The sequence below is a fragment of the Zasmidium cellare genome, assembly GCF_010093935.1.
Source record: "Zasmidium cellare ATCC 36951 unplaced genomic scaffold M409scaffold_11, whole genome shotgun sequence".
Classification (NCBI taxonomy): Eukaryota; Fungi; Ascomycota; class Dothideomycetes; order Mycosphaerellales; family Mycosphaerellaceae; genus Zasmidium; species Zasmidium cellare.
Window position 1 is genome coordinate 68,937 of NW_022986955.1, and position 15,048 is coordinate 83,984.

Genomic DNA, 15,048 nt, shown 5'->3' on the forward strand with positions numbered 1-15,048 from the left:
TACAAAGATTCACTGTCGGTAGATGGGAAAGGGACATCAAGCATAGGCAGAAGCGGTGGGTTGCGGCTTTGGGATCTGCAGGAGATCAGTCAAAGCCCAGACTGGGAGGCCCAAGCTTACGCCGATATATGAATTGGTAGCGCATCATTCCATCTCCAACAACCCATCTGCATACGTTGTTGTCCATCAGTTCACGCCTCACCGTCTAGTTGAACACCACGGTCTTGCTGCCGTTCAAGAAGACTCGCTTCTCGCTCCACCACTTCACAGCCGCTGCCAGAGTCTGACTCTCGACATTGCTTCCCTCGTCCACCAGTTCCTTCGGGCTCATGCTGTGGTCGACCCGTGCAATCCTCTGTTCGATAATCGGTCCCTCATCCAGATCCGCAGTCACAAAGTGTGCGGTCGCGCCGATGATCTTCACGCCACGATCGTATGCTTGGTGGTAAGGTTTGGCGCCCTTGAAAGAAGGTAAGAAAGAGTGGTGGATGTTGATAATCTTGCCACTCATAGCTTCGCAAAGCTTCGGCGACAGGACTTGCATGTACCGTGCCAAGACAATCAGATCGATGTTGTTCTGCTTCACAAGATCCAAGATGCGACCTTCTTGGTCGGCTTTGGTGTCTTTGGTGACTGGTAGATGATGGAAATCGATTTCATAGCTCTTGGCCAAAGACTCGAACTCCGCATGGTTCGATACGATAAGCGGGATCTCGATGTTCAACTGAGAAGTCTTCTGGCGGAACAGGAGATCGTTGAGACAGTGGCCCATCTTCGAAACCATGATCATGACTCTGGGTTTGTGCGCTTTGGGCACGATGTCGTAGTCCATCTTAAGATCGGATGCCAGTTCGCTAAAAGGCTGCGCCAAGTGTTCCGTGGAATCGGCATGGCCAAAGTGCACTCGCATGAAGAATTTCTGGAGCTCTGGGTCGGAGAATTGCTGCAGATCGAGAATGTTCAGATTGTGCTTTGCGAGCACACCCGTGACGGTGTGAATGATTCCTGGCTTGTCCGGGCACGACAGCGTGAGGATGTGGTCTTTGGTCATCTTGGCGGCGGGCGAAATCTTTGTTGAAAAGGCGGATTGCTGTACTTGAACAAGTGGTTTTGCTGAAATGTTATGAACCAGAGACGATTTGTTGAATGGCAGTCTTGCAGCGAGACGCAGTGCTGCCATCAAGTGCTGCGGTGTTGAAACTGCAAAGTCGAAATGTCGTTCGATGATTCATTTTTCGGCTGTCGTTTCACAATCCAGACTCAGTGTGCGCACAGACAACAAGGAAACTCTTTCCGCGCCATGCCGAAAGCGGCCGTGGAATGAGGTGTTTCGGTTGGGAATAGACAGGACTTTGGAAAAGTTAACGATTATACTGCGCTGCGTCATATATAAATGTAAGATACATATAGCGATGAAGAGATGCGGAGGGGGGAGAAAAGGAGGTCGCAGGAGGATTGAGATTGTTATCGAGGATTCACTTGCCCTTTCGAATTTGGCTAGCGTGTCTTGGCTGAGTGCCTGAGGCCTTCAGCGGAACTCGGCGGCTGTTTCTGCAAAACTGCGAGGTTGGGCTGATGGACAAGAACAATATTTGACAAAACATCTTGAAATACAATGTCATTCACATTCTAATTGAAATATTCCCATTGAATGGCCAGCGACGAAGATGGGTTTCGTGCCCCACGCTTCGACGGCGAAGACGTATCCCCGACCACAGAGAGGGAACTCAGAGGTTGGTACAGTACTGGGCTAGCCGCTGAGATCTTTGCCGTGTGCGGTGTTGGTAAGCATATATGTATTTCAAACATGTAGTGTTCCATTCTGACTTTCTTGCAGGATCATTTGCCCCGGTGACTCTCGAGCAGCTCGCTCGCGAAAGCGGCGTGTTGCGTTCGGACGGTACTACACCATGTATCCAACCCAAGGCATCAACAGGCGAGCGACTAGCTCATGTGCTCATTCGAGCAATAACCAGCAGAGATGACGATGAGGACAGCCAATGTATTGTGCGTCCGTTTGGCCGTGATATGGCCACCTCCAGCTTCGCCATGTACACCTTCTCTATTGCCGTATTCGTACAGGCATTGGTCTTGATATCCTTCAGTCCAGTGGCCGACTATGGTAGGTGGATCCTCGCACCTTGCAAACTCGTTGTTGATTAAGTGGCAGGTACACACAGAAAACGTCTGGTCCTGATGTTCGCCTTCACCGGCGCAACAGCAACAGCGGCCATGGTCTTGGTCTGGCCGCAGGTCTACCTCCTTGGCTCGCTTTTCATCATTGTAGCCGTTGTGTGCTTGGGGTCGACTTTTGTCTTGCTCAATGCCTTTCTGCCTTTACTAGCAGCCCGCCATCCAATTGTACAGGCACAGTCAAACGGCTCAATCGTGCAGCTGCCAAAACTCGAAAGCACTTCGCCTGAGCTGAAGCTCTCGACTCAGATATCTGCCAAAGGGGTCGGATTGGGCTATGCGGCGGCAGTATCTGTACAAATCCTCAGTATCCTACTGCTGGTACTGCTGAAGAAGGCCAACTTTGCTGCCGAGTCGACACCCCTTCGCTTCGTGCTCCTGCTTGTCGGGACATTCTGGTTTGCGTTGACACTGCCAGGAGCTCTGTGGCTGCGCAACCGTCCCGGTCCATCTCTGCGTATCTCAACTCCCTGGAGTAGCCGTCTCCCGGCTGCCTTCCAATACCTCACTTTTGCCTGGCGCTCTGTCTGGAACACTGTCAGAACAGCCACGAAGCTACGGCAAACCTGGGTCTTTCTCATCGCTTGGTTCCTACTTTCTGATGCCATAGCGACTGTCTCCGGGACCGCTATCCTTTTTGCTCGCACGGAGCTTCATATGGGAACTATCGCTATCGCCCTCTTGTCCATCACAGCAACAGCTTCAGGAATGGCTGGAGCGTTTGCTTGGCCCAGGATATCGAGAAGGTTTGGGTTAGAGACCAAATACACGATTTTATTCTGCATGATCATGATGGAGATCATCCCACTCTATGGCTTGCTTGGCTTCATCCCGTTCGTCAAGTCGTGGGGTGTCATTGGGCTCCAACAAGCCTGGGAAATCTACCCACTAGGCTTCGTGCACGGCTTTCTCATGGGAGGCTTGTCATCGTACTGTCGAGCCTTCTATGGTGAGATAATACCACCTGGATCCGAGGCAGCGTTCTATGCCCTGATGGCCATCACGGACAAGGGAAGCTCGGCCGTGGGACCTGCTATTGTAGGAGCTATTGTGGATGCACTCGGCACCATTCGACCCGCTTTTGGATTCCTGGCAGTCCTGATTGCAATGCCGATGCCGCTGATCTATATTATCGATGTAAGGCGTGGACGGGAAGAGGCATCCGCCTTGTCGAAGCACCTTGGTTACGATGCTGGTGGGATTACGATGAACGATTACGACCTAGTGGACGAGAACGAGGCTGGAGAGGGTCTTCTTAGGGAAGAAGAGACAACTTGATTGGGGGAGGCTATCGGCTGGGAATGGTTACAAATCGTCAAGTATCCATAAGGATGCATCCATGTCGCCTTCGCCTGGTAGAGCCTTGGGGACAGCCGTACGCCGCTCAGCTGCCCGTCAATCGCTCAGATATCGCTCCTCCATGAACCCTCTGGTGGCATCCCGAACACCGCTACGCCTTCTCCTCACGTCGGCAATATTAGCCCGAGCTCCCCCCTCACACTGGGTAATCTTTGCTGTCGACAAATCTGGTAGTCCGTTAGGATTGACCGATGGATCTATGGATGGACTCGAGAGTGGAGCCTCGCACCGATTCTCGGCCCGAGCGGATGCTCTCTTTCGACGCCGTATTCGCCTGGCTCCATGCTTCGATGATAAATAAAGACAGATGAGACAGTATCGATCATATTCTTCAGCACATCAAAACTCGTTTGGGATATGGGGTCTGCTGCACACAACGAAACGCCGCTGAGCGTACAGCTCGCTGAAAAGCTCTTCTTATACGGCATCGCCTCCGCGTCGAAGTCAGACCTCGATCTCATCATTTCAGCCTTTATTGACACAGTTAGTAGTCTCCCGTGGCCTTCATTAGAGTCTCTCCGATCGGATCAGCAAACTGATGTTGAGTCCAGCTTGGTTGTATCCTCGTCGGCAGACCATATCCATCTGTCCAAGTTGTCTCTAAGACTTTTGGACAAAGCTTTGGCACTTCATTGGTCATTGGCGCCGGTTCGCAACGAACGACTGCGCTCGATGCCACCATGATCAATGGCGTTGCAAGCCACGCGGTTGATTACGACGACATAGTCGACGGCAGCCATCCCTCGGCTACACTGGTTCCCGTCATTCTGGCGCTAGGTGAAGAGATAGGCTCTTCTGGGGAAGACATCATCGACGCCTACATCGCCGGGTTCGAGACTCATCAGCGCTTTTTGACGGCCCTGTTCCCGCACCATTACAACAACGGCTGGCACCCTACGGCGACGATGGGGACATTTGCGTCTGCTGCTGCATGTGCGCGCTTGTTGAAGTTCGACGTGCTACAGACCGCCACTACACTATCACTTGCCGCCAGCATGGTTTCCGGGATCAAAGCTAACTTTGGAACGATGGCAAAGTCCTTCCATGTCGGGCAGTGTGGTCGGAATGGCCTTCTCGCGGCGCTCCTTGTCAAAGACGGCTTTGATGCCAATCTCTCTGCACTCGAGCATCCAGCTGGCTTTTTCCAGGCCTACGATGGTCTTGGAAACGTGCATCCGGATCGGCTTGTCAACGACTGGCCGAAGCAACTCGCCATCTCCCGCGGTCCATGGGCGCTGAAACCATATCCCTGTTGTGGTAGCACTCACACGGCGATTCGCTGTGCCCTCAAACTTCGCAAAGATCACGGCGATGAACTTGATCTTGCACGGGTCAAATCAATCAAGATCGTAGTCCACGAAGATCGTATTCCACACACGAACAGACAATTCCCCGCGACTCCGCTTGAAAGCAAGTTCTCCATCCAATATGCCACGGCCAGGGCACTTACTTCGGGCGTCGTGCGACTGGCACATTTCGAGGGGACAGCGTTCTACGAAGACACGATCCAATCTCTCCTTCCTGTGATCACAGTGGAAGCTCGCCCGCCCAGCGACAGGAGAGACATTGACGAGATTTGTGCCGGCTCTGTGAGCGTAACACTGTTGGACGGCAAAGAACTTCTCGTCGAGCTTCCTGGTATTCTAGGTCCAGGCTCTGTAGATCCGATGACCGAGGACGAGCTGTGGGAGAAGTTTTCCGACTGTGCTTCCGGAGCCCTCGATCGGGACATCAGTCGACAGGTCTTTGATCTTCTCGTCAAGCTTCCCGACCAAAAGGATCTCGGAAATTTAGCCAAGTTGCTGGAGCAGGCGCATTGAGTTAATCGGGTCAACAGCATCTGTAATTATATATTTACCTGAAGTGGCGGATTTTGGGTCGACCAGGTGCCAGCCAAATATGCGATGAAGATCTGTTCGATGCGAAATTGGGGTCGACAGAGCGAATGTTCCCAGAAAAGTGCATCATGACAGAAGGTAAGTCTATTCTACATCCCTCCGGAGCCCAAGGGCAACGCCTAGCAATACGTCACGCATCTACATCGCAGAAGTAGGCTATTAGCCTGGGCGCCAAGCAATCGATACGATGCTCTCCGGAGGGGTTGACGGAGAAATATACGCCGGCTAAATGTCTTCCCCGTACGATTTAGTACTATAAGGTCCCAAAAAAGGAATGGAAAGGGAACACTCGCTGTGGTCTCAAACAATCTCTGCCAGCGATGAAGTCTGGACTCCTAACCTACGCCTTCGCTGCAAACCTGGCGGTCCCGCTGGCCCTTGCCACCGCCATCACCAGACGAGCCCTTGATACAGCCGCCCTCGCAAACCAATACTTCGGCAACGACAGTCCCTGGTATAAAGACCGGATCCCCTTCTTCACCTGCTCCGACACATCCATCCAAGACGTCTACTACTACCGCTGGAAGGTCTTCCGTGCACACCAGCGAGATCTGGGCGAGAGAGGTTACGTCTCAACCGAGTTCCTCGACGATGTTGGCTGGCAGCTGGAGCCCTGGGCTACACTGAACGATGCTACCGGGTTCCACATTGGCGAAGGCCGCTGGTTGCGAGATCGCCGGTTTGCGGACGACTACATTCGCCACATGTACAATGGTGGCAATGACCGGCATTTCACGGATTACACGGCCGATTCAGTGTGGGGCCCATATCTGGTTGATGGCGATGCTGAGAGCATGACTGTTCATTTGAATGCCATGATCGATCTTTACAATCAGTGGAACGACAGCTTTGACACCGAGAAAGGCTTGTATTGGAGAGAGCCTCTCGCTGATGCAACGGAATACACCATCTCTAGCATCGATGCAAGCTGTGGTCAAGACGGCTTTACTGGAGGCTACGCATTTCGTCCTTCAATCAATTCGTACATGTGGGCGAATGCGGTCGCAATCAACAAGATCGCTACGCTTGCTGGGCAGGGAGACGTTGCGACAGATTTCCAGCAGCGAGCAGATACATTGAAAGAGCGTTTCCAGGCTGATATCTGGAACACTACTCTCGAACACTTCATCGACCGGTATCAGCGGGATACAGACTGCGTCAAGTACTGGGAGCCTATCCGAGGAAGGGAGTTAGTCGGCCTGGTGCCATGGATGTTCAGCATGCCAGACAACAACAGCACTTACAATCCCGCTTGGAAGAATCTACTCGATTCGGACAAGTTGAAGGGGCCGAATGGCATGCGAACGAACGAGCCGTCTTACGAGTACTACATGCGGCAGTACAGGTACGATCAGCCGACGGGGTTGAGAGAGTGTCAGTGGAACGGACCCGTCTGGCCCTACCAAACAACACAAGTTCTTCTTGGCATGGCCAACTTGCTCGACACGTATGATCAAAATATCGTCACCAAGGCAGATTTCGTCGGGGAACTGAGAAGGTACACGAACATTCACTCTCTCAATGGTGGGCTGAACATCCAAGAAGACTACGAGCCTGATAAGGCTGGGCCTATCGTTGGCTTGCCTCGATCACATCACTACTTTCACTCCGGCTACAACGATCTAATCATCAGTGGTCTTGTCGGTATTCGACCCAGGGCAGACAGTGTCATCGAGGTCAATCCAATGGTGCCTGAAGGATCTGATATCAGTTCGTTCCGCATTCAAGATGTCCCTTACCATGGCCACTCTGTCGCTGTTCAGTGGGATGCCAGTGGAAGCGGGTTTCAAATTGAGGTCGACGGCGCAGTTGTGGCCTCTTCCCCATCACTTGGTCGACTCACTGCAGACATTTCTTCAGCGACTGCACCCATCATCACACGACGCATTGCCAAATCGATCCAGCTCGTCAGAGGCGACTTTCCAAAAGGCTCGGCCTCATCAGGAAACGACACTGAACGCATTCACGATGCCATCGACGGTCGGATCTGGTTCTTCCCCGAGCTGCCAAACGGCTGGGACTCCGATGCCTCTGATGCTGGCTCCGAGCAATGGTATGCGATCGACTTTGCCAATGGCACTCAGGTCAATTCTGCTGAGCTAGCGTTCTTCGTTGACGGCGAGAACTATGCGCTGCCGAAGGATTACTCCATCCAGCAGTTCGACGGCACCAACTGGGTAGATGTTTGGGGTGATCGGCCTCAGCTTGTTGCAAACGGTGTTACGGCCATCGAAGGGAATGCCGTGACAACAAGTAGGATCCGAGTGGCATTTACACAGCCGGCCGGGAAGAAGACGAGGCTGGTTGAGTTTAAGCTTTACTGAAGTGAATGCATCGAAGAGACACACTTCTATACACGAGTCTGCGCCTCGTCGTTTCTTAAAGATCTCCACCGTCTGATTGGCTTCTTGCTAACAGGATCAGATCACCGGTCAGATAAGTGCAGCTCCACCGGCTGATAAGCCAGCCGACCGGGCAGGCAGATAGGGCAAAGAGATAGTACACCGGCTTTGTATTGCAGTGAAGAAGAGAGCTCCTGGCCGTTCTTGAGAGTACCGTGGAACCATTCACTGAATAGTAGGTCTTGGAGAGCCTATTTCCGTACGAACGCTACTGCACGATCTACTACTCCTTTATACTCATTTCTTGGCAAACCTCTAGCACACCATGACGAGTACCGTCGACGAGAAGACAGCCTTTCAAGATGGTGCTGTCAACGACAATCCATCTCCAGTTGAGAATGGCGTCTTGCAAAATGTTCACATCGATGCTAAGGAGGAAGGGAAGTTGCTAAGGAAGCTGGACATCTTCCTTGTGCCAATCATCATGTTGGTGTATCTGTCTTGCTTCTTGGACAGGAGCAACATTGGTGGGTCTCAAAAGCGTCCAACGAAAAGCATCATGATTGATATGTCCCAGGTAATGTCAAAGTCGCCGGAATGCCAGAAGACATCCACGCCACGAACCAACAATTCTCCACCGCCGTGTCCATCTTCTACGCTACCTACGTTGTCTCCGAGACGCCATGGGCTATCTTGCTGAAGAAGCTCACCCCACGAATTCTCATGACCGGACTCGCCATTGTATGGTCCCTCGTCACCATCTTCTCTGGCTTCATTCAGAACATAGCTGGTCTCTACGTCGTCCGCTTGATTCTAGGCGCTTGCGAGGGAGGCCTGTTCCCTGGGCTGAATTTGTACTTGACCATGGTCTATCGACGAGAAGAGCAAGCGAGACGAGTCAGCTACCTGTTCGTTTGCACGGCGATCTCAGGGGCATTCGGTGGTCTGCTAGCGTATGCTATTCTGCACATGGACGGCGTGGCTGGCGTAGCCGGGTGGAGGTAGGCACCGTATCGACTTTCGTTGTTGCCATTGTTCTAACGAGCTGTTCAGATGGGTCTACATCATCGAAGGAATCTTCAGTATCATCATCGCTGCCATGGTCTGGTTTGGATTGCCGAATAATCCTTCCAAGGCGTACTTTCTCAACGAACGGGAGAAGGAGCTGATGGAGCAGAGATCTGTGCAGCGAGCGGCTTATATGGGCAGTGAGGAGTTCAGCTGGGAGGAGATCAAGATTGCTCTCAAGGATCCAAAGGTTTATTTGAGGTACGTTTTCTCTCGGCACGAGTATTGTTCTGCATTGCTGACGGTATGTTGCAGTGGTGCTGTGCAGTTCTGCCAGGACATTTTGCTGTACGGCTTCAGTACCTTTCTACCGTCGTAAGTTCTCCTGCATAATCTTCCACAGCAATGCATCTAATCTTTGTTACAGAATCATCAGAGAGATGGGATATGGAACGTACGAGACACAATACCTTACTGTCCCGGTCTACATCTTTGGTGGAGCCATGTTTGTGGCATTTGCCTTCCTCTCCGACAAGTTCACTCTCAGAGCCCCAGTGAGTCGCTCCAAGAATCTCGACCGTCGTCAATCTGACATAATGATCAGTTCCTCATCTTTGCCAACTTCTTCGGCATCATCGGCTATATCCTCCTTCTCTGCGACGTCCCCGTCGGCGTTCGCTTCTTCGCGACTTTCCTCTGCGCTGTTGCAGTCTACACAGGACCAGGCCTCAACCTAACTTGGCTCAACGTCAACGTTGCACCACATTATCGACGAGCTACAGCAATAGGTCTCCAGCAGACGATCGGGAACTGTGCTGGTATCGTCGCTGGCCAAATCTATCGCAGCTCACCATACGTTCTCGGCAATGCGTTCTCACTTGGAGCAATTTGTGTGAGCCAGCTGGTGATTTTGGCCAAGATGTGGTATATTCGGTCTTGTGGGAAGTTGAAGGAAAGAGTTGCGAATGGAGAGGTAGAGGACACAAGAAAAGTGAAGACTGGAGATTGGGCCTTGGACTTCAAGTATCACTTGTAAGATACCTCAAAACACGTTCGTTTGATCTACTACGATCTATTTCCGCAGCACATCTTCTTCCTTCACATCTAACACCACCATATGTCCAGGTGCATGGCCAATGACGATACCAGGAGTCTTCGCTTTCATGACTGCTTCCTGGGGAGTAACACCACAGCCCCAGAAGACAGGGACATAGCCACCGTCTTTGCTCTCTTCCTCACTCTGTATGACAGGCTTCCCATCAGCCAACACCGGCGCGTCGCCCCAGTCGAAAGCGCCAAGATCGTGAATCCCAATATCTCTCATTCCATCCCAGCCCCATGCAATCGGCTCACCATGCGTAGTGACATATGGACGAGTAATATCCCTAACCCTCTCGACTTCACTAGCTCTGTACATCCTCATCGAGACCACGTACTTGCCACCAACAAAGCCACCAGCAGCACAAAGCGGAATGTTCGTCGTGTACATAGTGACATTCCTCTCGTGCAACACATGGGGAGGCGTCAGGCCAGCAGCAGCCAGAGCATTCTCAAAGCTGTACGAGCAGCCGATCAAGAGCGCAACGTGATCGGATTGCCAATGTTTCTCAACGCTGGCGATGCTCTCCTCTACCAGCACTCCATCTCGATAAATGTTATACCGCGGTGCGTCTGTCCTGATATCAATTCCAGCAGCGATCTTTTCGTTGGAGACTGCCGATGCGCAAGAGACGAAGCTGTTGAAATCGCCAGGAGAAGCTGATTTGGCCAGAAGTGGGCACGGGACGGGATTTCGAGCGCAGAGGATCTCGAAATCTTTGGCGGCTTTGGATGGTAGAACGATCAGGTTGGCTTGGAGGTAGCCTGGTGCCATTCCGCATGTTGGTCTGTCCCAGGTGAGATTGCGGGCTGCCAAGCGGGACTCGAGACCTGTTTGGGGGATTTCGATTGTTCGTGCGGGTGCCATGATGTTGATTGATTGGTATCTTGATTTGTCGTTTCTGGCTTGGATTAAGCAATGATGAAGTGATGATAGAAACAACTCGATTGCAGCTGAGTGAGATATCACGGCGATAGGCGACTTTGGCCGAATGCTTCGGGCAGGCTGGGATGAAGCCGGGCGGTCACGGAGTCAAACTTATACATTTCACAGCACAAAGCCCAGTGGAGCTCCACACAAGAATGGCTATCTCGGTTGAGGACTACATTTGCCGGAAGTCATGCTGCTGCTACCCCTGTCGATTGACGGCATGAATGACAGGCTGGAAAGGATGGTCGCCCTTTCCAGCCTGTCCACAGCGGCAATGTTCCACCTCACCGGCCAAAGCATTGCTCCACGTTTTGCCAGCCACCCCCAGCGCCTACACGAAAATGGTTAGACAAAGCCAACCGCACACGGGCCTGACACATGAACGCCAAGACTAAAGTGAATGAAAGATGAAGCATCACTGCAATATGCGATCTCATTCTATAAAACTAAGTCTTCACAAAGAATAGTTTTACATACTACTCGGGATACACTGCACTTTGAGCGATGTGCTTCACTTTGTCCACATTGTTCGAGAAATCATCGACCTTTGCCTTGGCCCGGGCAAGGGCATCTTCGCCGAGAGGAAGTCTCAAAAGGTCACGAGTCGCTTCACCGTCTCCATGGTACGTCACAGCTTCGACGATTGCATTTGCAGCTCGCACAGGATCTCCTCGCTCTTTGCCACCATTGCCAATGACTCTCTGCAGAACGGCGTCGACGGTGGTGCCCACGTATGAATTGGAGAGGTTTGGGCCTGCCCCAGCGCCTTGAAAGTTCGTACGAAACGCTCCTGGCTGGATGACAAGAACACGGATGCCAAAGGGAGCAAGCTCTCCGTACAAGGCTTCTGAGGCACCTTCAAGGGCGAACTTGCTGGCAGCGTATAGCGAGAAGCCAGGAAATCCAGTCATGCCGGAAGTGCTGCTGATGTTGACGATCGTGCCCGCTTTCTGCTCACGGAAGTGTGGAAGTGCCCCTTTGATGGTGCGAAGAGGTCCGAAGAAGTTGGTCTCCATTTGATCATGAATCTCAGTCTCACTGCACAACATCTTGTTAGAGTACGGATGTGGTTGTCGATTTCTTCGAACTTGCCTGAAGTCTTCCAATGCTCCTCGCAGAGCATAGCCTGCATTATTGACCAAGACATTGACGCCATGCTCTCTCGCAGCCTTGGCAACTGCAAGCTCAGCCTCTGGAGTAGACACGTCAAGCTTGAGCCATATTCCACCTTTTTGTTGAATTTCAGGATTCGAATTCGAGGCCTTGATGGGGTTGCGAGCACCAGCAACTACACTGTGTCCAGCGTTCAATGCTGCGAGAGCAATTGCGGCTCCGAGTCCAGATGAAGCGCCGGTGATGAGCCAGGTGTATGACATCGTCGGTAATGAACTTGTGAAATTGATGACTACCAGCACAATGCATAGTGATCAAGAGAACCATTTTATATCATTCGACCATTGCTGTTGAGGCTGTGATCCTGGTTGGAGCTCGCTCCATACATCTTCGCTTCTAGGACGGCATATCATGAACAGGGCGGCGATGCGGCCGCATAGTCGCCAATCACAGAGAGTTTTTGCTTCATTCGGCATTTGTTGAGTAGTGGTTATGGATCCATGACTAAATTTGGTAAACGCTGTTATCGTAACTCCTGCAAAGCGGAGGGAGCGGACGCAGGATCCGCACTGCCATGCCTAGAAGCTGGACATCCCGGGAAGATTGCTGTTTGCCGTGTTTGCTGAGACGCCTGTTTCTAATGATTGGAATGTGACCGGGTCGCCATCAGTGACTGAGATGAAGTTGTACAAGAACGGTTCAGACGTGCTAACCCCGGTCTCGAGCGACGAGCGAGTCGGCGATAGGGAAATACAGCATAGCATACGTGCAAATCGTGTCTGCGACATACCCTAGACCACAACTCTTTGGATTCCTGCAAAGAGCCCAGTATCATTCATGGCGTGCAGTTCTGGCCGTTGGATTGCAAGACCAAGTCGAGAGTCTTTCCATTGCTAGCCGCGACACCGACGCTGCCTCTACCATTGAAACACTTTGAATGAATACTGCCGCGATCAGGCACTGACCTCGTAGTAAGGTCATTCTCCTACAAGGTCATCGCACGCAGTATGTCTCTACCGGCAAGCTCTCGGAATCGTCTTGCCGATTGAGCAGCTCCAGCTTCGGTCTCTCCTCCCACCACGGCCGAACATAGCCGAAGCACTGCAACAACTCCTTTATCCACAACATATCTCACCGTATCGCTGCTCAACGCTAGGGATATCTCGTAGTGGAAGCCAGGATGAGGATATACAAGTCTCCAAGAAAAGACATTGACATCCCCAAACTTGACCTTCTCACGCTTCTTTTTGGTTGCACAGTCCGAACGCATTCATTAATTTGAATTTGGCTGACTCTCGTATTAGACTCACCATGGGGCCAAGCTGAAGAGTCACGAAAGATCCACGTCGATGCCGCTAATCCGGACAACTTCATCACCAAGGCAGAAGCAAGGATCATAGTCAAGCGAATAGCATACGTCCTGCGGAACAATTACGGTATAGGTGCCAATGGCCAAGGCAAGGACGTCGTTCTCACTGTCATTAATGGCAGTCCGTTTGCTCCCGTCTTCTTTTACGGAATCCTAGCTGCAGGCGGCGTCTTCTGTGGAGCAAGCACCGAGTCTCAAACTGGCGAGTTGGTACGTCAGGCCACGGACGGAGCAGCGAAGCTCTTAGTGGGATCTCCTGAATGCGAGGGCAAGATATTGGCGGCGGCGAAGCAGTGTGGTATAGCTCAGCAGAACGTTCTAGTTCTAGATCCAACGACGCCGAAGCAATGGCAGCTCACGTCTGTGACTACCAGGGAATGTGTACTTTCCAAAGCCAATGGACAGGAGATGGACTGGCAACGCATCACGGACCAGCAAACTCTGGAAAAGACTTCAACGTGTCTGTTGTTCTCATCTGGCACGACCGGCTTGCCCAAGGGCGTGCTTGTTTCACACTCTGGCCTGGTGGCGAACAATGTCTGTACGATGGATCCTGCAGTTCGGTACAAGGAGAAGTGCAGACGTGAAGGGAAGAATTTCTCATTCGATACAATCGCTCACTTACCCATGGCGAACATCGCCGGCGTCAGTCTCTACTCGACCAATCCGTTCTACATGGGCGGCACAACGTACTGGATGAAGAAGTATACATTCGAAGACTTCATTGAATACCACCGGCGTTATCGTCCGGCGTATCAGTTCACTGTCCCTCCAATCTGGCTTCGTATAGCCAAAAGCGACAACATCACAGATCACTTCGACGGATTGCAGGTAGCGGTGACTGGATCAGCCCCTATCGGAGAAGGAACTATGAGAGAGGTTCAGAAGAAGCTGGGCAAGGGGAAATGTCTGATTGCTCAGACTTGGGGAGCAACCGAAGCTAGCGGTGTCATAACTGCCCTCGACTGGTCTACTTTCAAGGATCAAGGAATCTGGAGTGTGGGAGAGCTGTGTCCGAACGTTCGTCTGCGAATCGTTGATGATTACGACAAGGACGTGGACGAAGGCAAGCCTGGCGAATTCCTCCTGGGCGGACCCATCCTCGCCCAGGGATACCACAACAGACCACGAGAGACAAGTGAGACCTTGACTGATGGGTGGTATCGTAGCGGCGATATCGGGGTCTGCAAAGATGGTCATGTCTACATCCTGGATCGAAAGAAGGAGCTCATCAAGTTCAAAGGGGCTCAGGTGGCTCCCGCAGAGCTTGAAGCACTTCTCAATTCACATCCAAAGATTGCAGACGCTGCTGCGATTGGTGTTTGGAGTGACGAGCAACAGACAGAGGTGCCACGAGCATATGTGGTCAAGAAGGGAGGTATCTCCGCCGCTGAAGCCGCTGACTTTGTAAAACGTCAAGTGGCAAGCTACAAGCAGTTGCGAGGAGGAGTCTACTTTGTTCACGAAATTCCCAAAAGCGCTTCCGGGAAAATCTTGCGGAAAGATTTACGGCAAAGAGCAGCGGCGGAGCGGTCGTCGAAACCAAAGCTATAGAGATAGAACTTGGACTCTTGCGCAATCTTTGGCATGAGCAATTGATCTGTGTTGCACTCTGCACTGTCTATACACCCATCACTGCTGCCACGCCATTCTCATGTGGCTCTGTTCTAGACCAATGAGTGTTCTCGGTGCCAACAGGCCGCATTTCCGGGCGACCATGAGAGCTGTCGGGCGATG

The 15,048-nt window shown here is 52.0% G+C and overlaps 8 protein-coding genes across 8 annotated transcripts; 5 read left to right on the top strand and 3 right to left on the bottom strand.

The window, feature by feature from the left end:
* Window positions 1–205: 205 nt before the first annotated feature.
* On the bottom strand, window positions 206–1,051 carry M409DRAFT_52759 (uncharacterized protein; the record flags this gene model as incomplete). Its single annotated transcript, XM_033812166.1, has 1 exon — window positions 206–1,051. The coding sequence occupies one exon, from the start codon at window positions 1,049–1,051 to the stop codon at window positions 206–208; it is 846 nt and encodes a 281-aa protein (XP_033669619.1).
* Window positions 1,052–1,651: 600 nt separating this feature from the next.
* On the top strand, window positions 1,652–3,471 carry M409DRAFT_20749 (uncharacterized protein; the record flags this gene model as incomplete). Its single annotated transcript, XM_033805531.1, has 3 exons — window positions 1,652–1,784; window positions 1,838–2,122; window positions 2,171–3,471. 3 exons carry the CDS (start codon window positions 1,652–1,654, stop codon window positions 3,469–3,471), a joined length of 1,719 nt encoding a protein of 572 aa, XP_033669620.1.
* A 761-nt stretch (window positions 3,472–4,232) lies between these two features.
* On the top strand, window positions 4,233–5,372 carry M409DRAFT_20750 (uncharacterized protein; the record flags this gene model as incomplete). The annotated part of the gene is made up of 1 exon (XM_033805532.1): window positions 4,233–5,372. One exon carries the CDS (start codon window positions 4,233–4,235, stop codon window positions 5,370–5,372), a length of 1,140 nt encoding a protein of 379 aa, XP_033669621.1.
* Window positions 5,373–5,770: 398 nt separating this feature from the next.
* M409DRAFT_65152 (uncharacterized protein) lies at window positions 5,771–7,774 on the top strand (the record flags this gene model as incomplete). The annotated part of the gene is made up of 1 exon (XM_033816390.1): window positions 5,771–7,774. The coding sequence occupies one exon, from the start codon at window positions 5,771–5,773 to the stop codon at window positions 7,772–7,774; it is 2,004 nt and encodes a 667-aa protein (XP_033669622.1).
* A 343-nt stretch (window positions 7,775–8,117) lies between these two features.
* M409DRAFT_65153 (uncharacterized protein) lies at window positions 8,118–9,836 on the top strand (the record flags this gene model as incomplete). The annotated part of the gene is made up of 6 exons (XM_033816391.1): window positions 8,118–8,319; window positions 8,370–8,793; window positions 8,846–9,061; window positions 9,116–9,175; window positions 9,228–9,354; window positions 9,405–9,836. The coding sequence occupies 6 exons, from the start codon at window positions 8,118–8,120 to the stop codon at window positions 9,834–9,836; spliced, it is 1,461 nt and encodes a 486-aa protein (XP_033669623.1).
* Window positions 9,837–9,872: 36 nt separating this feature from the next.
* On the bottom strand, window positions 9,873–10,766 carry M409DRAFT_20753 (uncharacterized protein; the record flags this gene model as incomplete). Its single annotated transcript, XM_033805533.1, has 1 exon — window positions 9,873–10,766. One exon carries the CDS (start codon window positions 10,764–10,766, stop codon window positions 9,873–9,875), a length of 894 nt encoding a protein of 297 aa, XP_033669624.1.
* Window positions 10,767–11,305: 539 nt separating this feature from the next.
* Window positions 11,306–12,205, bottom strand: M409DRAFT_65155 (uncharacterized protein; the record flags this gene model as incomplete). The annotated part of the gene is made up of 2 exons (XM_033816392.1): window positions 11,306–11,867; window positions 11,922–12,205. The coding sequence occupies 2 exons, from the start codon at window positions 12,203–12,205 to the stop codon at window positions 11,306–11,308; spliced, it is 846 nt and encodes a 281-aa protein (XP_033669625.1).
* Window positions 12,206–13,122: 917 nt separating this feature from the next.
* Window positions 13,123–14,865, top strand: M409DRAFT_65156 (uncharacterized protein; the record flags this gene model as incomplete). The annotated part of the gene is made up of 2 exons (XM_033816393.1): window positions 13,123–13,192; window positions 13,247–14,865. 2 exons carry the CDS (start codon window positions 13,123–13,125, stop codon window positions 14,863–14,865), a joined length of 1,689 nt encoding a protein of 562 aa, XP_033669626.1.
* Between the last annotated feature and the right edge of the window lie 183 nt (window positions 14,866–15,048).